This window comes from Gymnoscopelus microlampas, assembly GCF_963454915.1.
Source record: "Gymnoscopelus microlampas genome assembly, chromosome: 3".
Lineage (NCBI taxonomy): Eukaryota > Metazoa > Chordata > Actinopteri > Myctophiformes > Myctophidae > Gymnoscopelus > Gymnoscopelus microlampas.
Genome location: NC_139940.1, coordinates 59,984,271 through 60,009,290, shown reverse-complemented (window position 1 = coordinate 60,009,290; position 25,020 = coordinate 59,984,271). Strand labels below are relative to the sequence as shown.

The window sequence follows — 25,020 nt, the reverse complement described above, 5'->3', positions numbered from 1 at the left end:
CTGATATTATTGAAAATGACAAGGGTGAAAGATTAACAGGTGCAGCAACCACAACCAAATGATTACGTTATTTTTACAGTCTACTATGGAACACACTCACATCTGTTTTGGGGGGCAAGACATCCTTCATATTAATTAATTTATATAAATTTAAACATTATTAGGCGTACATCATTTCAGTTTGATCAGTTAACATATTTTTGCCAGGTTTGATGAAACAATGTCAGCCACCGGCTTCGAATGCTATCAATGCATTGAATGGGAGATTATCACGTTTTATCAGACCATTGAATGGGCGAGTAGACGATATACTGACCTACCCGCGATTTATCAGACCATTCATTGTGCGTAATCAGGAGCTACTGACCTACTCAAGAGGCGGAGCAGTTCCCCCAACACGATTTACGATTCTGTGCCTATCGGTACATTACTCCAACGGCGCTGAGTAGGCTCAAGTGAACGTCACAACGTTTGGGACGGTTACTTGCTCGCTTCAGCTCGCTCGGTGGTCCCTCGCGTGGCTCCAGTTCGCTTGGGACTGCGCGCCTCCGTCATGGTCCGAAACCAAATCCAGTCATGTTGTTGACGGGACAAGTAAAGAAGTATGTTTCTGTGTGTTACCTGGACATGGTACATTTGTTTTACAGGTGAGGGTACGAGTCCCTGCTCCTTGGCAAGGCAGTCCTCTATGTTTTTCAGGGGGGTTATTACAGTCTCTGAATGACCGCTTAATCCCCACCCCACATGTCACTGAACAGGAAGTGTATGAACTCCATGACCCCCAAACACCATCCACTGGAGAGAGAGAGAGCAAGAGAGAGAGAGAGAGAGAGAGAGAGAGAGAGAGAGAGAGAGAGAGAGAGAGAGAGAGAGAGAGACACAGACAGACAGACAGACAGACAGACAGACAGACAGACAGACAGACAGACAGACAGACAGACAAATTTAATTGAGAGACACATTTTCCAGTGAGGACTAGTGACATTATTTAACATTATATTATCTTGGCATCAAAGAGCTTATAAAAAGCAGGTTGCCACAAACCAATCAATTTGCCAACTTGGTCCATGGACGACAGCATAGCCACAACACTACATACTGCCCTCTCCCACATGGAGAAGAGGAACTTTTATGTGAGGATGTTGTTTACAGCTCAGTGTTCAACACCATCCCCTCCAGGCTCAACACCAAGCTTATAAACCTAGAACTCAACACCAGCCTGTGCAGCTGGATCCTGGACTTTCTAGCCAAACGACTTCGGGAGGTGAGGATGGGCCCCATCACATCTCTGCCCCCCTGCATCCCCTCCTCTAGTCCCTATGCACCAATGACTGCATGGCCTCGACTGCAGGAAGGTGGAAAGAGAGCACACCCCATCTACAAAGATAGCGCTGCAGTGGAGAGGGTCACCAACTGCTACATCACAGAGAAACTCTTCTGGGGCATGTGTGGAAGAAGGAAATACAGCGCCTCTACTGTCTCATGCTTTCTACAGAGGAACCACACAGACAGCATCCTGACTGGCTGCATCACTGCCTGTAATGAGAACTGTACTGACCTCAATCTCAAGGCAATACATACAGAGTGTAATGTGGACAGCCCAGCACATCAGTCGATGTGATCTTCCCTCCATACAAGACAGACATGACAGAGGTTGTGTCAGCAAAGCCTGCAGGATCATCAAAGACCCTAGTCATTCCAACAGAGACTGTTGCAGATGCTGGCAAGTTGCTCCATAGCCACAGAGCTACTGGCAGTAAGCTGCTAAGTAACTTCCCTGGACAATCATGCGGTTTAAAACCCACATCACACATACTGGCACTTTGTATATCATAAGTCTGTACACACAAAAATATGCACACAATAGATGCATGCAAATGGATATGTATGTGCACATACTGCACAATGCACACATAAAAAGATAACATTTAGAAGTAGTAACCAAGCACAATGTATGCCCATGTATAATATGCAAGGGATAATGTATGAGGATTTAAATTTAGCGTTGGTGCATAATCACCCTGTCGGGCTTTAAATTTCAATAATGACCGCCTACCCGTACATTATCCCGCTTATTACACGGCTACTTAATAAATAAATAAATACATAACTTGACCCAAAAGTAACAACAAAACAAAGTATTTCCTTGCTTACGGCAATGAAAGTATTCCATAAGGTAACCGGAAGACACGCCCCAAAACACGCTCACCCCCATTCTGTGATCAGTGTGGTACCTGGACAGTAAGTCATGTGATCAGTGTGGTACCTGGACAGTAAGTCATGGGATCAGTGTGGTACCTGTACATTAAGTCATATGATCAGTGTGGTACCTGTACATTAAGTCATGTGATCAGTGTGGTACCTCTACAGTAAGTCATGGGATCAGTGTGGTACCTGTACAGTAAGTCATGTGATCAGTGTGGTACCTGTACATTAAGTCATGTGATCAGTGGGGTACCTGTACAGTAAGTCATGTGATCAGTGTGGTACCTGTACAGTAAGTCATGGGATCAGTGTGGTACCTGTACAGTAAGTCATGGGATCAGTGTGGTACCTGTACAGTAAGTCATGGGATCAGTGTGGTGTACCTGTACATTAAGTCATATGATCAGTGTGGTACCTGTACATTAAGTCATGTGATCAGTGTGGTACCTCTACAGTAAGTCATGGGATCAGTGTGGTACCTGTACAGTAAGTCATGTGATCAGTGTGGTACCTGTACAGTAAGTCATGTGATCAGTGGGGTACCTGTACAGTAAATCATGTGATCAGTGTGGTACCTGTACAGTAAGTCATGGGATCAGTGTGGTACCTGTACAGTAAGTCATGGGATCAGTGTGGTACCTGTACAGTAAGTCATGGGATCAATGTGGTATACCTGTACATTAAGTCATGTGATCAGTGTGGTACCTGGACAGTAAGTCATGGGATCAGTGTGGTACCTGGACAGTAGGTCATGTGATCAGTGTGGTACCTGGACAGTAGGTCATGTGATGCAGTGTGGTACCTGGACAGTAGGTCATGTGATCAGTGTGGTACCTGGACAGTGAGGCAGGTGGTCACAGCGTCCTGTCTCTGTGGCGGATCCAACACAACTGTTGCCAGAGAAGGAAGGGGCGGGGTTAGTACAGGAATGAGAACGTGTCCTGTTCGATGCACTGCCTTCTGGGATACAGGATGTAGAACATTGACCCCAACTGGACCAACCTGTCCAACCACCATGAACTGGGAGAGAGAGAGAGAGAGAGAGAGAGAGAGAGAGAGAGAGGAAGAGAGGGAGGGAGGAAGAGAGAGAGAGAGAGAGAGAGAGAGAGAGAGAGAGAGAGAGAGAGAGAGAGAGAGAGAGAGAACCGAGAATTAAAACATTTTTCTGTGATAAACATAGGCGAACATCCCAGGGGCCACATGTCCCTCCCGATCCAGGTTTACTGGCCAAGTTAATCTGCCGAGATAACTCAGCTTTCGTGAAACCGATTCATGGCTGATCCTGGATAATTTAAGCCAGGATAGTTGATTAAACCCAGTTCCCTAATCCAGGTTTCGTGAAACAGGCCCCAGCTCCTTCTGTTCCCTGTCGTAGAGGTGTAATCTTTGTTAAATCGTTATTCTTCTAGTAAAGTACAAGTTTTCCTGGTAAACTAAATTAACTTTTCCCCTGACACAATCATATTTAGATCTTAGTTGGAAAACGACTGGAAAAAGAATCCACAGGGCATACATTATCAACAGTCACTTGTTTCCACCCCCCCACCCCCTTCATGTGCAAGGCGGTGATGTGCAGCTGTATGTTTTTTATGCGTTCATTGCAAATAAAGAATCAATCAATCAAAGATCAGTCAATCAAAGAGAAACAAATATAAAGCAAAATGTAAGTGTAATCAAAACAAAACCATACAACAAATGTAGTGTTTGTGTGTGTTTACCAGGACAGGGGGTGTTACACACTGTGCTCTTGGTACTGCTTCCTACACAGGGCTTCCCTCCATATTTGGGTGTGGGTGTGTCACATCGTCTGATTGACAGCTGTAGCCCCTCCCCACAGGAAACAGAACAGGGGCCTGGTGACCCCCAAGGCCCCCACCCTCCATCAACTACACAGACAGACAGACAGACAGACAGACAGGTGTTATGTTGCATTCACAACGATAAAAACAATGCCTCTTGAATCATTGAAACCGTCCCTGTATTCAAGTGATATTTGGTGAATTTGGTCACAGCAGCAACAGTGATGAACACTGTATTTATTAAACACGATAAAAGCCGTTTTGAATCGACTTTCTTTATTGTCACGTTATTGTTATTTTCAGAAAGAGAAAAGAAGAAGGTGGACAGAGAGATCTACATACCGTATAGATGTTACAGGGAAATTGGCATTCCAGGGAAATTGGAAAAGGAGCGCTTGTTTTCACCGTCCCCCAGGCAATTCTGTATAACCAACGCTAGAGGGCAATGAATGCACACTGAATCCACACTGAATCCACACGCATACACATGCATGTGTGCGTGTGCGTGTGTGCATGCACACACATGCACACACACACACACACACACACACACACACACACACACACACACGTGTGTCGTCGTGGACACTGGATAGTAACCCTAGACTGTAACCCATGAAAAGATCTATTCTCCCCCTATCGGTTCACAACTCGGACGGCGCTGATTCGACTAGCAGACCTTCGGCCTGTCGGCTCGGGTACTCGCGCCTGGAGGCGTGAGGGCGTACCTCCTCGGCCTCAAGCTCTGCTGAGTCGGCGCGCCTCCGTCACTGTGGAAACACACCAAAGAATTTTCGCACACACGTGCATATACACACACGCGCACTTTTAGATCCAGTCCTTTTTTAAAAGTCTGCGTATGGGGGACTTGCGTATACGCGCGCCTGGTGTAGCCGCTATCATTGATAATCACTTGGATCTAAACAATCGCGCTATACGCACCACGCATACGCTCGCTTTGAAAAGTCTGGTGTAGATCCGTCATGGACAATAACTATTATCACGTGTGCGCGTGAACGCGTGTTCAGCGTTCCCCTAGCGTAGCTTCCTGGTTGCTATGTGGGGGGAACAACAAAAGCCAGGTCGGCCTCGCATCAAAGCCCTGCCTCGCGCCTCCTCCTCGCGCCGCCTCGTATCAAAGCCCCGTTTCGCGCCTCCTCCTCCTCCTCCTCCTCGCGCCGCCTCGTATCAAAGCCCCGCCTCGCGCCTCCTCCTCCTCGCGAGCCTTGCGTAAAAGTCTCGAAAAGCCGAAGCCCCGCGCCTAAAAGCGAGCGCTCCTCTTTCAATTTCCCTGGAATGCCAATTTCCCTGTGACTTATACACATGGAATACCCAGCTGGTACAGATTAGCCTTTCTTGACAACCGCTGCCACTAAAACATATCTCCACTGCATGATTTTATCGCACATTGAATATTATTTCACAAACTGGTCGTTTGCTGGACCCAGAGTCCAGCAACCAATTGATCAACTTTTCAAGAGAGCCATCATTGTAGCATTTTAGAAATGTTTAAGCTTTGATAATGGGCCGTTGAACTAATGGGCAGTACGCACGCACGCACACATACACGCACGCACGCACGCACACACGCACACACGCAGACACGCACACACACGCGCACGCACGCACACACACACACACACACACACACACACACAGAGGGCGGCAGTGGCTCAGGGGTAGAGTGGCCGATAGAGTTAGCCTGGTAAACCCGGGAGGCATGCGATAATCCGACAGACCTTTTCTCCGACTATGTGGCATCCGCGTGCGGTTAGGGTTAGGGTGCGGGTTTGGTTCGGGTTTAGTATTGAAACGTCGGAGCGCTGCGCTGTCGGAGGAATGCGCTGTCGGACTAACGTACTGCACCCGGTAAACCCTCCCTCCGGAAATCTCATTTCCATTTGATTTCAGGAGTGAGTCTGGCCTGATCGCCCATTCTGCAATAGTGGCTGTGGGCTGGAGTTGGGCGGGACCGTTGACTGACAACCCCTTCAGCCAATCAGCAGTTCATTTTTACCACCTCCAGACTATGTGACGCAACGGGACTTTTGAGACGGCCATGCCCAAAATAGGTTGCCTTATTGGGATGCATGCGTGTCACTCCCCGCCCCTGCCGGTTCTCTGAATTTATATTTTTAAATAGGCTCTGTCATGATTAATTGACCACATATATGAAGTTAAACAACTAAATTCTATCCAAACGATATCTTAATAGTAAGGCCGGGCCGTTAACGCCGTTAACGGGCTAAGTTAACGCGGACTCTTATCGTGCGATAAAAAAAATTACCGCCGTTAATCTATTCTCAAAGTTCGGTCTGGGAGCCAAAACATTAGCTGATGTAGCTGGGCGAATTACTCTGTGTCTGTGTGTGTGTGTGTGTGTGTGTGTGTGTGTGTGTGTGGGGGGGGGGGGGGGGGGGGGGGGGGAATAGGTGTCGGGTTTCACATGGTCAGACGTGCGCACTGCCTCTCTCATTCATTTCACTCAGACAGAGAGAGGAGGAGCGTGTTGCTCCACTCGTTAATTCATTTGCTTCAGGTCTGTAAGCCCAGCGAAGCTTATTAAAGTGGTCATTGGACAAAAGCAGAGCCTCCGACCGCTACCGTGTTGATGAACAAACATAGCAGTAGTTGGGCGCTGTTTGGTAATACTTGTTGCGTGAGCATGCTAATGAGTGCTACATGCTAACAACAACAAACACATGTATGCTATTAAGCGTGCGGGTGCACACGCACGCACGCACACACACACACACACACACACACACACACACACACACACACACACACACACACACACACACACACACACACACACACACACACACACACACACACACACAGAGTGTAGGACAGTGGTTCTAAAAGTGGGTCCTTATATGGGTCTGTAACTCGGAGTGTACAAACCAAATGGACCCTTATGGGTCTGTAAATTCAGTGTCCAAATGGAACCAATTGTTCACAATTTTCAAGGATAGGCCTACTGGAGAAACTTTTCAATAGCAGACTAGATTCTTTTTTGGAAAAATGTAATGTAGCCTACTCTCAGAGAGTCAATATGGTTTTAGAACTAACAGATCAACATCTCAGGCATTGATGGAATCCATTGAAAGAATCACAGTTGCAATTGGAATATTAATTTACCCCAAAAAAGTTTTTGACACTATCTATCACACCATATTAATAAACAAACTGGAGAAAATTGGTATTAGAGGCATTGCAGTAGACTGGATTAAAGTATGGATGGATTAAAACAAGTTATTTGGACAGACGTCAACAGTTTGTGAAGCTGGGCAAATACAGCTCAAATCATTTGGGCGTCTCCCAGGGGTCAGTATTGGGGCCCAAACTTTTTATTCAATTATTCAATATCAATTGATATTTGCCAAGTTTCTTTCTAAGCTGCTGTCACTGGTACTTTTTGCAGTTGACACATATGTTTTTTGCTCTGGGGATTATCCAGATGATAATATAAAATAATTTGGAATAAACAGGGATTGCCTTTTCAAATGCAGTGTTTACACATGTTTTTCAGACTGGATAAAACTGTTTTTTTAATCGATCATATCGACATCGGTTATATCGGTTATCGGTCATAACAGCAATATATCATATCGGATATCGATATCGGCCAAAATCCCATCGGTGCATCCCTAGAACACACATTTTGAATGCCTTCGGCAGACTTCAAATGAGCCATTTTAATCTAGATTAATCTAGATTAACTCCAGGATTGCAGATAGATTAATCTAGATTAAAAAAATTAATCTATGCCCACCTCTACTTAATAGTAAATTCCATGCCTCAAAAAAAGAAGTTTGAGAGCGCTTTAAAAACGAAAGTAAGAAGTGAAGGCACTCGGACAACAACAATGGCTGCCGTTCGTGTTTTGTCGGCTGCACTCAGGCTGCACTCGGCTTCATTCGGGCTCACTAGAACTCGCCACCTGATTGGCCAACTGTCGCTGTCAATCACAGAACGATGTGCGACGACCCTGATAGGCTCGTCAGTTTGGCGTACACAGCCAATATTGCAGAATGGGCGTTCATGCCAGACTCACTCCTGAAATCAAATGGAAATGAGATTTCCGGAGGGAGGGTTTACCAGGCTACGATAGAGTGGCCGAATGGTAACCGCAAGGTTCGCAGTTCAATCCTGGGTGTCGAAGTGCAGAGTATTGGACTCGAGTCATAGTGACTCGACTCGAGTCTGACTCGAGTCGCATATTTGACGACTTGCGACTCGACTCGGACTTTGTATGTAAAACTTGCGACTCGACTCGGACTTTGAATGTAAAACTTGCGACTTGACTCGGACTTGGAAGGTAAAAGACCAACGAGACTTGAGACTCGACTCGACTTGCTAGCCAATGACTCCCGACTCGACTCGACTCGAGACAAGATGACTCGGACGACTTGTTTTGTCATCGGAGTTCCCCCCCATAATAAACACAGCAGTTGAGATTTCATTTGGCCAGAACTTTCTGAATTTTACTTGAATTCTTATAATTGTAATGTTCATATGATCTGTAAAGTTTATATTTTCATTTGTTATCAGTCATGAATTTATTCATAATTTATTATAATTTATATTCTTATTTTCTGTAATTTATTTCCATGCGCTATCGCGCATAATAAACAGCGCAGTTGAGATTTCATTTGGCCAGAACTTTCTGAATTTTACTTGAATTCTTATAATTGTAATGTTTATATGATCTGTAAAGTTTATATTTTCATTTGTTATCAGTCATGCATTTATTCATAATTTATTATAATTTATATTCTTATTTTCTGTAATTTATTTCCACACGCATCTTCAAGCCACGGTGCCGTAGATACATAACCGTAAAACTCGCCCCAAAACACCATCGCCCCCATTTGTTTTCGTGGACCAGCGGTTCTTGTATTCCTGTATTTGTTTTACTGAGGATAAGGTTAGAAATACGTTTACGGTTAGCCATGTTATTAGTTTTACTGAGGTTAAGTTTAGGAATAAGGTTAGGTTTAGGCATAGTTTAATGAGGTTACGTTTAGGAATACCAGGTGAATATCACCGGATTTCCCCTGGGGTGACTGTTTTGGGGCGAGAGTTTTGGTGTTTGTCTGCAGTGGGCAACAGCGCATGCGTCCGCAATAATGCTATCAGGATCAGATTATTAGATATTATTATCAGATATTAGAGGTATATTGGGTACCAAATATACTTACCAAAGAAGTTTTACTCTGGGAAGGTTTTCAGACTCATCCATTCATTGCACTGACCCAAGTTTATTGTAGGCCAAAGATTTATATATTTGTAATGGTTAAGGTTTCTTTATACCTGCCCAATAATCTCTCTCTCTCTCTGTGTGCGTGCATATATATATACACACACACACACACACACACACACACACACACACACACACACACACACACACACACACACACACACACACACACACACACACACACACACACAGAGTATATCTAGGTGTGCCCTGGGATCTTTTGGCTATGCCAGGTTCTCAAAAAGGTTGAGAAACACTGCTTTAGTGTAATTTAGCCTTTCCCAAGTTCTAACTAAATTATCAGACATGTAATGTTGTAATGGATGAATGAACAGCTTTATGCTGGTTTAATTCTTGACTTTAAGATACAGTTTCTCTCTTCAAGATATAAATCTGAGTGCTTTGTGGGTGGGCTGGGGAACAATAGTAGTGAAGGACTTGACACAACCTTGTGACTCGACTTGTGACTCGGCTTGACTTGCCCACAACAGAAAGACTTGGGACTCGACTTGGACTTGGGACCAAATGACTTGGGACTCGACTTGGGACTCGAACCTGAGGGTGGATTGACTTGGGACTCGACTTGGACTTGGGACCAAAGACTTGGGACTCGACTTGGGACTCGGACCTGAGGGTTAGATTGACTTGGGACTCGACTTGGACTTGGGACCACATGACTTGGGACTCGACTTGGACTTGGGACCAAACGACTTGGGACTCGACTTGACTCGGACCGGAGCGACTTGAACAATACTCTGTCGAAGTGTCCATGAGCAAGACACTGAAGTGTGTGTTGGGTGAATGTAATGCACAATCTATGTAAAGCACTTTGGATAAATGCGCTATATAAATGCACCATTTGCCATTCACACAGACGCTACCTTTGACTGACTCGGGTCGTTTTTTTAAATTACACATGCCAGGCTCAGGCTCATTTCAACTCATCAACCATAGCGCATAGCGGTATTCACCAGCTACTTGAAGCTCTCTCCTTTCATTGAGTCCATGTTACTTTCTGAAAGTCTGACAAGTTACCGCTTGCTGAAAATAGCCGATCTGCAAGCTCACAATGCGTCGTAGATGCAACACGTTGTGAGCTTGCAGATCGGCCATTTTCAGTTGTACGATGAAGTATAAATCAATCCTTACTTGGTAGATTGGACGAAGCGACGCACGGCGCTCCCAACCCAAAATAAACAGTCAGTGAGGCTTATATAAGGCTCATTAAAGTATGCCATTTTTGGGGGGGGATATGTAACGTTTGAAAGATCATTCTTCACAGTTCACACCAAAGACAGCAAAGTAGATCATAAAACTTCTATTACTTATTTGCTATTGGATCACTTAACTTGGCTTTATTTTCTACTTTTGTTGGTATTTGTGTAATTTGCTGCTGTATCACGTAACATTGTTCTCTTCTCCCTTCTATGGCAAGCTGCTTATGTGTCTATGTAGTAATGGTGAGGGACATTCGGTCGGGAGTTAATAGACTATGTTTAATCAAACTACAACAAGTTTACCTAGCGTTTGGCACGTGTTCTGTGTGTACATGTATCAGCACGAGTGAGCACACATCATAGAGAAAGTTAGTGAAAGTGAACGTCAGAGACTCAGAGAGGGATTCAATTAATTTGGTATTGGGCTTCAGGGCCGGGCTCCGGCCAGAGTTTTGGGCCCATGCCGGTCTCTAGTTGCAATGTGACGCATTTTGAGCTTGTAGATCTGCTATTTTGGTTGAATGTTCTCCCTAGAATAGGCATACTGGGGTTCAAAGTGGTTAACATCTATGTAGGTGAAAGAGGTCAGAGGTCAGGCATCCTATTAACTCTTTGACTGCCAGAGTATTTTCATAAAGTACTCCCCCATTGCCAGCGATATGCATGTTTTTAAATTTTTATATTTTGTCATTTTCCATTCAAATAAATTCTCTCACTGCAAGTTTAGAGCAGTAGATGACAGATTGATCACCCCGATGACTCGCCCCCCCTCTATGACACAAACAGTCATTGCGTCATGAACCGGATGTGACGTCTTTGACGATCCGTGATCGCCGTTAAAACGATGTGATACACTAATACGATGACTGATCGTCACCCGGACCAAAAAAAAATAGAAGGGGAAGGCTCCGTTAGTCTTTTACACCGTGTGAAAAAACGTGTTTTCCCCTATTCTGGCCGAAAATGACAGAGGAAAAAATATTTGACCCGGAAGTGAAATCTCCGTTCTGAGTCTCAAGGAATCAGGAAGCCAAAATGATGTGGAAAAATAAACATTATAGCGCGATCAGAGATTAAACAATAAACGCGCGTCCAACGCGTCTAACGCGTCGATGGCGTGGGTGGATAAAGCCGCAACTGACGCGTTATCGAGTCAATGGCGTTAAAAGAGTTAAACAAGATGAGTTTTTGTTACTAACTTCAGTACATAGTCAATAAATCCAACAAGCAAGCGTAACATGATTCGACTACTTCTCGGACTGGGGCCCATGACCCACCTCTCTCCCACTCACTTTGCCAGCCTAGGCTGGCTCAGTGTGGAAAACAGGGTTAAACAACTAAAAATGGGACTGGTCTTCAAAATCGTAAATGCAGATTTGCCCGAAATGCCCCCTATACCCGCATATCTGTCTAAATACCTCCAAAAAGTTAGTGACACCCACAGTCACGAAACTAGAGGGAGCGTAAACAACAATCTGGTATCACCCACCCATAAAACAAACATGGGCAAATTCTCCTTCTACAGCACGGCCACCAAGGTATGGAATAGTCTAACCCCATCCCTCAAAAAATGCAGTTCGCTAGGCTCATTTAAAACAGCCCTAAAAACTAATCTTTCTGGAGGCCATAAGAGGAGGTAGTACCAGTTTCCCGGTAGACAGACGACCCCCCTCCCCTTTTTTTTGTATATATATATATTTCTTTTTTCATGCTTTTTTTTGTACATAGTGGTAATTTTTCTCTGTATTTTTATGTTGATTTTTGAACTGTTTGGTTGCCACTATATATGTCTATGAAATAATTCAAGGACCCCAACGGAAACAAGTCCGCAAGGACTTTTTTGGTCGGACCTTTTAGAGAAAAGTATTATAAATGTAACTGTGTTGTTTTTACATTCTTTTGCCTAATCAAAATTTCAATCAATCAATCAACAGAAATAATATGATTTGCATTTGAAATTCCCTGTATTCCAGTACTCTCAACCTTGGGAACGGCCCTGTGCCCCTGTAGACCTAGGGGGTAAACCCTGCTCCTACTGTTGATACGTACATCGTAGGTTGAGAACTTTCAACCACCTGTTAATTGGTGGTGTTTATTGTGACAAAAGTTATATTTTATCAACATCTCCAAATCTGAGGCCAGGGAACGAGACTTTGCCCCAGGTGAAGGGGTTTAAGTATCTCTGGGTACACACACCGCTACGCAAGCACTGTTCCCAAACCTGACCTTAGCCTAATCAACTAATTGACCAATCAATCAATCAACCAAACAGCTAATGAGTGTCTTTGTACCAGGGCAGTTGGGCAGGTGGGTGCAGCTCTTCGTGTCGTAATCCTCTCCTGGACAGTTGTCTCCAGGGGGCACAGTGTCAGTAGAAGGGGCGGGATTATCACAGGCACGGTGTCGGCTCCTAGTGGGAAAGACGGCGCCCCACCTGGACACTTCTTCACCCCCCATGATGCAGGTAGAAGAACATTCACTCCATGATGACCAACCAGACCAGGTACCATGAACTGATCAACATTAAGTAAAAAAAAAAAAAAAAAAACAGAGAGAGAGAGAGAGATAGAGATTCATTGACAACATGAAATCAAGATTAGCACACATGTAACATGTCAATGTCCCATGTGTCTTTCAGCCAATTTCCAGAAGTCTATTTGATAACAGTCCAGATCCAGTTAACAGTCCTACCTGTAGTCCTCATAAAACTGTATAGTAGGCTATGTATATAAATGTATGACCTATAACTAATAGCACCTTTAACTGTACAATTTAATCGTACAGTTAAAAGTGCTGTTAGTTACAGTATCAGCTGAATTTATTAGGGGGCCAAGCACGTCGGTGCAAAGGCACCCTTTTGTTTCTGTTAGTTTTATTGTCTCCGTCATGCCAAAGGAATGGCAGAGACGTCCATCCGTCCGTCCGTCCGTCCGTCCGTCCGTCCGTCCGTCCGTCCGTCCGGCCTGATCATCGTGAAACTGTGCACATAGACTCCCTGGATGCCAGATCAGAACATCTTCCCAAAAGTTTTCACATCGGCGTGTGATCTTTGCTAAACATTTTTTTTAATATTACTCCTACACATTTTGTCCAAACATCACGCAAATAGACAGAGATAAACAGTGGCCCTCATCAGGGCCGGTGCTAGGCAATTTGGCGCCCTAGGCAATATTTTTCCTGGCGCCCCCCCCCCCCCCCCCCCCCCCCCCATTTAAAAATAAGAGAAGAGCACCTCAGACTCTTTTAAACAGAAAGTAATTCAGGAGCCTATGCTATGTCTGACAGCGCCGCGCCACCGTTTTCTGCCACAGCGCCACCTTGAGCCTGCAAAAAAAATAAAAAAAATATTGATTGAGTTGTTGGCGTGGGCTGCACCCGTTTGTTCCATTGTAGACCTGCGGAGCAGCATTGTCTCACCGTCTGACAGGCATCTGGAAACATATCCACTCCAAAATGTATTATCTAACAAAATAATCAATAATCCCTGTGAAAATATAACATTTTATAAACTCATTTAAACAAACTGCTTTAACAGTCATTCAGATAAGATTGCAGATCTGGCTGCATTGAAAATAGCAGATCTACAAGCTCACAAGCGTTGCATCGCGACGCGTTGTGAGCTTGTAGATCTGCTATTTTCAAAATATAAGAGCGCTTTTGCGAGAGCATTTTTAGGAGTCGGGACTCACAACCATCTTTTCATGGACAGTGAGGTCTACAAACTTACAGTAGCTTGTCCCATGGTATGTAGTTTTATGTAGGCTACAACCTGGCTGGGTTAAGGATATAAACCCGATGCTCCAATCCCTCATTAACGTGGCAGCACGGGACTCACTGCAGCCCGCCCGAGTCTCATGGGGAATAGACCTGACTGCTTTATTTTAGTGTAACTCGAACGCGCACTGCTCGGTATGGGTTAAGCGGAGCTGGCCCCGGCTTCAGTCAAGCTGCTTCGTGCTGCTCATTAACGTGAAGGCGAGCACAATAGCTGCTGCGTGTGTGGCCGCCGCGGCCTTTCATCATAAAGTTTAAATATAAAAACGTTGAAATTAAACAAACATATTTAGCTCAGCATCAGCTATATAACCTCAGTTATCTTGGCATATGCTTACATTTTTCATAAGATGATCGGATCATCTGTGACAGCACGTTTAGGAAACAGAGATGCTGCTAGCCCTGCGTCCTGCGTCTCTGACGCACCTTTTTAATAAAGGACGCATTAAACCAACCATCACTGCGTCCACGGGACGCATACAACTAAAGCGACCCGTGAGCCACGCAGCCCTGCTCCAAAGCGAGCCGAACACCAAACCGAGCCGCGACCCGCGCGCCAAGCCGAGCCGCGACCCGCAAGCCAAACCGAGCCGCGCCCCGCAAGCCAGACCGGGCCGCGACCCACGAGCCAAACCGGGCCGCGACCCGCGCACCAAACCGGGCCGCGACCCGCGCGCCAAACCGGGCCGCGACCCGCGCGCCAAACAGAGCCGCGAGCCAAACCGAGCCGCGACCTGCGCACCAAACCGAGCCGCGAGCCGAAACACCGACGCGCGACACGTTGTTTTCAGATCGTTATTTTCGGTGCGACACAAGCATAAATCATTTGAAGGGAATCCCACTTTTTAAGAAGAAAACACCAGAGCAATAAATATTGCTGCAAACATCTACTTTTCTTAAACAAATATCTCCGTTCCGTTTACATTCTCTTCCCCCTTCCACAAAGTGTCGTTGTTCTTTAGTTCCTATCTATCTCTGCTCCTATGAAGTGTACATTATCTTTTTCATAGTATTATTAAGAACTTTATATCGTAGTTTGTACCCTGTATTCTGAGTTTATGACTATACAACAAGTAGCATAATAGAATGTACATTAGGACAGTGGTTCTCAACCTGTGGGTCAGGACCCCCAGGGGGGTCCCCACATGATTTTGGGGGGGTCCCCAGATGACAGTGAAGTCACAATTTAAGGACTTTTAAGATATTTTTAATACCTGTTGTGTATTTTCGATCCAAAGGGCGGGCATTTAATACCAGTTTCCTAGAAAAGAAGCTTTAAAGTGGAGAAGTCCAAAGGTCCAAGGGTTTAAGTCAAGCATCTTTTATTTCAGCCTGACGGGCCACTGCCATTAGTCTGATAAGCAGCGCGCCAGTCACAAGTAAAACACAACATCTTATACTCAGTGGGGCCAGGTGGTTCAAGCCCACCCCCACACATCATGTATTCTGACAGGGAAGTTGTCGGGCCGAGTCCCCGCCTACATCCTGGTATCACACATTTAGCAGTTATTACAGTGCAACAATCTTGTCTTATTTCTATTTATCAAACTTTACGTTTACACAAAGGCTGGTTTAGTATTTCTTGTTCAACATCTCTCAAGCTTTAGAATGAATCCACACACTTTAAACTTCATGGTTTCAAACAGAAGTTAGAAATAATACATCAATAAATCTAATAAAATCTATTTTACTTAAGTACAGATCTACAAAGATCAGTGCAAGATCAGTGCTGGGTATGCATCGTCACAAGGGTGTAAAGCCGTTTTAAGCAAATGGAACAAAGACCCCCCTCACTATCTGCCAATTTCTATCTAATCTGTCTACCTTATTCCTATCATGGCGTCTCGAGCATGAGGATAAACTCCCCTCCAGTCACCTAATTGTGACCCTCAAGGTTCTGCCAAAACTATACTAATTACTTAGGTCTGCACCAGAAAACGTCTCTTTCCACCCCTGTTAACTCACATCAGCCAACACTTACCTTGAAACTGCGGTCAAATTCTCTTTCTTTCCCTGGTTCCTAACAAAACAAACAAACAAAAATATGGTAATTTCAAGGCACAGACATCTCCTATTAAATGCCTGAATATAGTATATTGTTTCTGTCACCTTTAGATAAACGAATTTCAGCCTATTTTTTTTAGCCCCAGTACTGAACCACTGAATTAAGTATTTAAGTCCACTATCGAAGCTCTATTATATTAGTCGATTCGTGGTATGAAAAAGAATAGTGATCCAGACCGGGAACTGTTTATAAGCTGTCACTCAATTTGAGGCAAATTTACAGTTTTACACACATTTTAGCACAACAGAGAAAGGTCTGTGTCCCCTTAAAAACCTGAATGAAAAAGTGTAGTAGGCTACCTTCTCTTGGCCATCAAAGGCCACCAATGACTCTGTCCTAAGATCTCCTATTAATAAACTAAAATCTAATTCACTTTAGCAAAATAAGAATCACAAATATCTCCCTGTTACAGTAGTTTGGATGCTTTTTGGAATAAGCCCCCAAACCCCTGCAATTAGAAAGCCTATGTGAAACTTCTACTTACTGGTTCCTCCATTTTAACCTTCAGTTATATCCAAATCATTACTTTTAAAATCAGCTGCGCATCATGGCTTAGTACAACTGAATAAGGTATCTATCAATCAAAGCACGTATGCATCGGGAACACATTCGCCCCTTGATATCTAGAGTAACCCACTATTTGACAATCCAACACACTGCTATGTCATGCTATTCCTCATCATGCTCAAACCTTCGTCCCTTCCGAAAAGAATGCTTCATTCTGTTCCTGGCCAGAACAACAGAACTAATTCCGGGCGTGCACTCCCAGATTGCATCTCTCCGAAAAAGGCCTCGATTTCACACAACCAGGACAACACATCACAACAATACATTAGACCAGCCAAACAATTAAGCCGCCCTGAATGAAGCACTAATCAAACCGAATCAATCCTATATAATAAAACCTTAGCTCTCAATATTTAAATATCTTCACACGGACATCTACAAATCTATAGTTGATCAAATTTAACCTTTGCTCTATTATTTCTTTACTGTAACATTCCAATTTTTCCTTTTTTCTAAATACACTTTTTACTGTCCTCTCTTGTAGATTACTTTAACAGTTCAAAGATTATTTTCACTATCATTTAGACTAAATCGTTATGTTTCTGTTCATCAGTCAGATATTTAAACAATCATTTCACATCTCTCCCCTCTTACAACACTTACTTCAAATGTGTTGTAAAAAGTGAAATCCCACCAAGAACTCCTAAAAAATCAGCACTGAAGCCAAGCTATTTCAAACACACAGACGTACCGAAAAAACTCTCAACATTCAGCCAAAATAAAATCACCTTCCGAAGCCACAATCACAACAATCACAGACCGCGCACCCCCCCAGGGGAAAAAATCGCACGTGTCAACGAACAACACACATACACAACTGAAAACCACAGAATAAGCATGTACAATCTGCAAAAATCCCTTGTAAGCAGGCCATTGAAAAATTCCTGCATTTTACAACCGAAAGCCTTTACAACAGTCAAAACTCATTGTGTTGTTCAAAAATGAACAAAAGAAAACAACAAAACCCTAGAAACAAACATCCACACACACACACACACACACACACACACACACACACACACACACACACACACACACACACACACACACACACACACACACACACACTCACTTTACCACCAACATACTGTACACACACACACGCACACAAGACCAGTCATACAACATCAAAAACGCTCACGCATGAGACAAACACAGAATGACACTCACATCTTCACTGTCCAGTCCAAGAAGAAAGTATAGCATTACCACGAAAATGATAATTAAGAAAGTTGTACACAGCCGAAAAGCCATGACCCCACAAAGTCGCCACCAGAACCACAGGTCCACTAGCCGCTCACAGCAACACTGCAAACATACACACACACAAAATAAGAGCCACCAGTCCTCTCCTCACCACACTCCAACACACAGTACATCACAACAAACAACAACTTAAGTGCTCCAACCACACAACACGTAGGCCTACCGAAACAAATCCAAGAATATCAAAACAATATCAATCAAAACCATTAACCTCATACTTTCAATACAAACAACAAAGCGACACGCAACACTTCCCCCAAAGGCATTGTCCGGGCATAACAGGACGTCAATGACTCCTGCGGTTTTCAGCCTTCGACCAATGACTTCAAAGAAAGTATCACATGCCACTTCAAGCCTCATACATCTCACGGGAATCGCCCGCATGTACCTCGTCACGGGAGTCTTCTCAGCACACAATGCAACCGCGTTGCATAATCACCTCTAATAATGGACATTTGACGGGCATCTGGCACACGAAGTCCAGCACGCGCCAGCGTCCCCAAACGTCTGTACAAACGCTAAGGGCTTATAACTGGGATCCATATAAAAAATACACATAGCAGAACTCCCCTGCCACCAAGAAAAAAGGTGCTGGCTTATGCCCTCACGCCCGGACCCATACCACCGGGTCGGCCAACCCATTCGTCGGCGCGTCTCTCCATGAACGCATATCGGACACACGCAATTTGCCACTAAACACCGGTCACCGAATACGGAAAGGGTAACGAAGCAAAGGCCCAACTCCTGATCCCTCAGTTCTCACTGTATACCACGGTACGTTTAAGCCTTATAACACAAAAGGTTCTGCATCCTCTTTATGCGCATAACCAGCGTACAATGTTACACATATATTTCACCGCCGTACCAATGTAAAACAATTATCTACAAAAGTAGAGTCTCAACAATTCCTCTATGTTACAATATATTAAGCCCCCAAAAACAAGTAAAATAAGCCTCTCTTCGCTCCAAAGCTACTTGAATGTAAAACGTGAAGTTGTAATATTATCATGCAAGTTTACGTAGTATCTCCAAAATTACACTCCCGCAAAATAGGCTCTTAGGCCCCAAATTTACGTGATTGCAAATAATGGAGTGGTGTCGTCATTGTAAGATTACTTATTACCCCCATAATCAGTAAAATAGACTCTTCCTGTCCCAAAGTTACATGATTATGGATGATAGAGTGGTAGGCTACTGTTATTGTAAGGTAACTTATACTTTTCCAAAATCAAATAATAGGCATGTTTAGCCGCAAAATTAAATGACCCTGAATGTTGGAGCGAATGTAGAATATGAAGTTTGTAATATGATCATGTAAGTCTACTTAGCATCTCCACAATCAGTAAAATAGACTCTTCCTGTCCCAAAGTTATATGACTGTGGATGATATAGTGGTATTCGTTATTGTAAGGTTCCTTATACTATCCAAAACCAAATCAGATAAGCTCGTCCTAGCCCCAAAATGAAATGATCTTGAATAATGAAATGATGTTCAAATCGCACCCAAAAACAAATACAATAAGCCCGTCCTAGCTCCCAAACCCCTCGAATGTGTAATGTGAGGTTACAAACTAACCTCACACTAAGTGAAATGAGTCAGGACCATGGAGGGCTATTACACCGTTATAATAAGTACGATCAGAACATCATTAGCTCCAGGCCTTTAACGGCTCCAGAAGCGTTCTTGTGCTACAAAACACTTACCTCAGGCCCCGGATTCTCCCCCCAAAAAAACAACCTTCTCTGGAAATCAGGTTCTTCTCGCGTACCCCTTTCTCCAAAAAGAAGAAAAGAATATTAAAACGACCGCCGACTAACGTCATTGTGTTGAGTATTTTCGATCCGAAGAGCGGGCATTTAATACCAGTTTCCTAGAAAAGGCAGCTTAAAGTAGGGAAAAGTCCAGAGTCCAAGGATTTAGTCAGAGCATCTTTTATTTCAGCCTGACTGGCTACTGCCATTTGGTCTGATAAGCAGCGCGCCAGTCACAAGTAAAACACAACATCTTATACTCAGTTTGAATCTTGCACCAAGAGGTGGGGCCAGGTGGTTCAAGCCCACCCCCACACATCATGTATTCTGACAGGGAAGTTGTCGGGCCGAGTCCCCGCCTACATCCTGGTATCACACATTTAGCAGTTATTACAGTGTAACAATCTTGTCTTATTTCTATTTATCAAACTTTACGTTTACACAAAGGCTGGTTTAGTATTTCTTGTTCAACATCTCTCAAGCTTTAGAATGAATCCACACACTTTAAACTTCATGGTTTCAAACAGCAGTTAGAAATAATACATCAATAAAAGCAGCATTTACTCCAGAATGAATCTTTTCCTTAATAACATTTCTCTTTGTTAACAGCACAAGTCATAATTATCAGACTTTATTAATTTCAACCATAGCATATGTTTTCACACAGAATGAATAACCTTTAGGAATAACTTTGTTCATTTCAACCACGTACTGCAATCATCTTGACCTGGTTTTCATCCCTACCCATTTGTTGTCTGTGGCCAACTGCCTCCTCACCAGTGAACAATGGGATCTTGATTCATTCAAATTAAGACAAAAGAATGGCTTGTTGACTTGTTTTGGGTTCACACTTAAGACTGGTACCTTCTGCTCCAGAACAAAAGGACAGGAACTTCTGGGTGTGACTGATTGCATCAGACTTCAAATCTCTTCCTGCCCTGACCCCCACTCATTCCATTTGTCACCTCACCTGGGCTTCTAAACTTAAACAATGGCCAGAACTTTTGGAGTGCTTGGGAATGCAAATTGATGATCGCATCCCCCCAGATGGGACAAACACTGTTTCCGACTCCAAACACTGTTAACTGCAGAATTCAAAAATCACCCAGTATTTGTGACACAATATTAAATCAATTGTCTTATGAAATAGCATGTTCATGTTTGAAAGTTTACTTCATACCTCAAGAAAGACAAGAAAAAAGACTATTACTGCATCAAAAATAATCAACAAACTATACTATAATAAATACGGGCAAAATTGTGAAATAATATAAGAAAGAAGCGATCTACAAGCAAGGTGTTGTGAGCTTGTAGATCGAATTTACAAAAAAAAAAAAAAAAAAACCTTGTAGATCTGCTATTCTCACAATATGTATCTGTGGAACTGAGTCAAACTAAATTAAATGCTAAATTGAACTCCTAATTCCAAGTGCTTCCTCGGGGGGTCCCCAGTTCAAATATGATTATTTTGGGGGGTAGCTGCCTGAAAAGGTTGAGATCCACTGCATTAGGATATAATGTACACAGTCACACACACATAGACGATATGGAGATTGGAGATCAAAGAAAACGATAGAAGGGGGGGCGGGGGGCGTGTAATTGGGGACCCATAAAATGTTTCTCGGACCCATTTGAATGACCACCTGTGGGTCCCGGGACCCATTACATTGAAAACCTAGCAACATCACTGAGGAAACGTCGCATTTTCATTTTGCGCTGCTGTCTCTTTAAACCCAGCTGGGTGAATATTAAACACTTCACCACTGTAAACACTATGTTCATGTTTACTGCATTAAAGCTGTGGTTCTCAACCTTTTCAGGCCGTGACCCCCCAAAATAATCATATTTGAAGTGGGGATCCCCATTTTGTTTGACTCGGTTCCACAGATAAATATTGTGAAAATAACAGATCTACAAGCTCGCGAGGCATTGTGAGCTCCGTTGTGGTCCCGACTCCCGAAACACAGGTTGAGAACCACTGCCTACAATCAAGTTGTCTATGTTGTTGACCACGTATTGTAATGTTACAGACCTTACAGGTTTATTTGGTTTCCAAAATTCTTAGTATTGTATACTCCGTCGCGCCTCATTGTTTATTCTGCCCAAAATAACAGATCTGTAAGCTGTCGACACGCCATGACGCGATGCGTTGATAGCTTGTATGTCTGTTATTTTGGGTAGCCAGCCGACGCACATTACGCGTCGTAGCAATGTATCTGGGTTTGAGAGGCTATGATTGATGTAAACTTACAGTAGCCTACTAGATTATAGCTGGCAGTTGTCACAAATTGTAGCTCTGTTCGGGATTATTGCACAAAGTGATGAAAAAGTTGCACTTTGCGAACGGGGACAATACATAAACAGCTGATAGATAAACCTACCCGCATTGCCAGAAAGAGTGAAACTCTTATTGATCTGATTTTCACAAATAGGCCAAAGAGAGCAATAAAAACCTATAATCTTATTACTGGACTCTCAGATCATAATATGATATTAATTGTAAGAAAACTAACAGACAAACGTTCAGGGACGCGGGAAGTACTTTAGAGCAAGGGGTGCTGGTAAACGGGACACATGCACGCGCGCGCGATTTTTTTCGGGTTTCCCGCGGATAAAGTTACTTTTTTTGTTACTTTATTTCGGTTTTAGGGTTGGATTAGGGTTATGTGATTTAATTCTTTTGGGGGAGCCGCGCCCACCGGAGTAAATCTCTCACACACACACACACGCACGCCTTCAGCCTTTTTTTTTTTTTTCCCTCACAACGGCAGGGGGTGCTGCAGCACCCTCAGCACCCCACTTCCCGCGTCCCTGCAAACGTTTAGTTCACTATAACAAAAAAAAAAAAAATTCAACGACAGGACAAACATAGCCATCTTTGAACATGAGCTAATGGAAGTCAACTGGGAAAAGGTAACTAGAGAGTCAGATTTAAATAACAGTGTAAATAATTTCACCACAATCATGGGCAATTTGATAAATAAATACACAAAAACTTGGAAAAGCAGACCAAAGAAATATTCTCTCCCATGGTTTAATAATGATATTCTCCAGCTCACTAAAAAACGAGATTTTGCCCTTAAAAGGTCATTAGTAACAAAAAACAACACTGACCACTTCCTCTTCACTGGTCTGAGGTATAAAGTAGTGTCTGAGCTAAGAAAGGCTAGGAGTAACTACTTCCTTAAGCTTATTGAAGAGGCCAATGGCAACAGTTCTAAACTATGGCAGCATATCAATAGATTAACAGACTCCAGCAAGCACAAGCACCCTAAAATGAATAGTCTAAAAGTAGGCAATAACCTCATTGATAATAGTGAGTCTATGGCAAATGTTTTCAACGACTTCTTTATTGAATCTGTACAGGAGTTGTCTAGCAAGTTTAAATATAGGGAGTTATCCTCTGAGGAGCCTGACAATGTCCACTCAGATGATTTCCAAATCAAAGAGGTATCTAGCGATATAGTAAAAAAATACATTGCGAATATGAGTAACTCAAGGTCAAAGGATATCCATAGTCTATACTCTGAATTAATTAAGAAAAATCTGAACTGTTTGCTGGAGCCTATTACATATTTAGTTAATTTATCAATAAAAACAAATGTGTTTCCAGAGAGCTGGAAAACGGCAATAATTGCCCCGATTTTTAAGTCAGGAGACAAGGACATGGCAAGTAACTATAGGCCTATTGCTATTCTTCCTGTTGTCTCAAAGATTTTGGAGAAGGTTGTTGCTTCGCAACAAACAGAATATCTAGAGTCTAACCAACTACTGCATCCACAGCAGTTTGGATTTAGACCTAAATATTCCACAGAGACGGCTAATTGCTATTTGCTTGACAAGGTCAGGGGTCTATTGGTGGAGGGACATGTCGTGGGGACAGTGTTCTTGGACCTGAAAAAGGCCTTTGACACTGTCAACCACAGAGTCCTACTGTCTAAGCTGAAGCACTTCCAAATGTCTGCAGAAGCCTTACAGTGGTTTGAGTCATATCTAGAAGGGAGACAACAGTGTGTCAGGGTCAATGGGGAGAAATCACGATTGCTTCCTAACAGCATGGGAGTGCCCCAAGGATCGGTACTTGCAAAGCAAAGCAAAGTTTGTTGTTTACCCAGGGTGTCGGACTAAGCACGAAGCTTGTTTCCAGCCGGACCCTGCATGGAAGCCTTGCTCAAGGGCTATTCAGACCACTGTTGTTTACTATGTACATTAACGACCTTCCAAAAACCTGTCCAGGTGTTAGCTGCCAGATGTATGCAGATGATACTGTCATCTATGTGTCTGCTAAAACAGCCAGCCTGGCAGCTGTGCACCTGACAAAGGAATTGCAGAACATTTCAAAGTGGCTTGAGTTGTCACAATTAACCTTAAATGTAAAAAAAACAGTCTCAATGTGCATCTCAATACCTAACAGGCCTGTTACAGATGCCTTTGAGGTACAAATCCAAAATTAAATTATTGCTGAAACGAGTGAAATCAAATATTTGGGAATTATTTTGGATAAACATTTAAAATTCGACAGACAGGTAAAGCATATATGCAAGAAAGTTAAACCGAACTTAAACTGTTTTCGTCATATTAGAAGGGATTTATCATGTAAAACTACACAGCTGTACTAGCATGCTATGATTTTTTCACACCTGTCATACTGCATTACATCATGGTCACAATCTTCTCAAACTGTCTTAAAACCAATAACATCAATATACAAACAGGCTATAAAAGTCATGGATCAGAAACCGATGAGATGGCACCATTGTGGTATTTTAAGAAAACACAACCTTTTTACCTTTGAACATTTTGTGGCTTTTTGTACTATCAAATTGTTTTTTAAATGTTTACATAAATCATGTTTCACCTCTGTTTTCTGGACTGGTTGATAGGCGTCAGAGCTCTGGTAGAGCAACCACACGTGCATCAACTCATGGTGATTGTATTGTACCTAAAAGCAAAAACACCTTCGGGCAGTCTGCCTTCTCAGTAAAGGGGGTAAACCTCTGGAACTCTTTGCCTACGGTTCTAAAACTAGAGACGGATGGTAATGTGTTTAACAGAGAACTCAAATTATGGTTGAAATCAAATCAAATGTGCTCACACGTATAGTTG

General features: G+C 43.2%; 1 protein-coding gene across 2 annotated transcripts in view; it reads right to left on the bottom strand.

Annotated features, from left to right (window-relative positions):
• LOC311042465 (properdin-like) overlaps positions 1 to 25,020 on the bottom strand; it is a 72,226-nt gene that overhangs the window by 9,287 nt on the left and 37,919 nt on the right. For both annotated transcript variants that reach the window (XM_084053212.1, XM_084053211.1), the window contains exons 6-9: positions 12,782 to 13,003; positions 3,924 to 4,091; positions 3,040 to 3,225; positions 622 to 795 (exon numbers count right to left, since the gene is read on the bottom strand). In XM_084053212.1, coding sequence (XP_083909338.1) covers positions 622 to 795; positions 3,040 to 3,225; positions 3,924 to 4,091; positions 12,782 to 13,003 — 750 coding nt within the window. The remainder of the gene's footprint in view (positions 1 to 621; positions 796 to 3,039; positions 3,226 to 3,923; positions 4,092 to 12,781; positions 13,004 to 25,020) is intronic.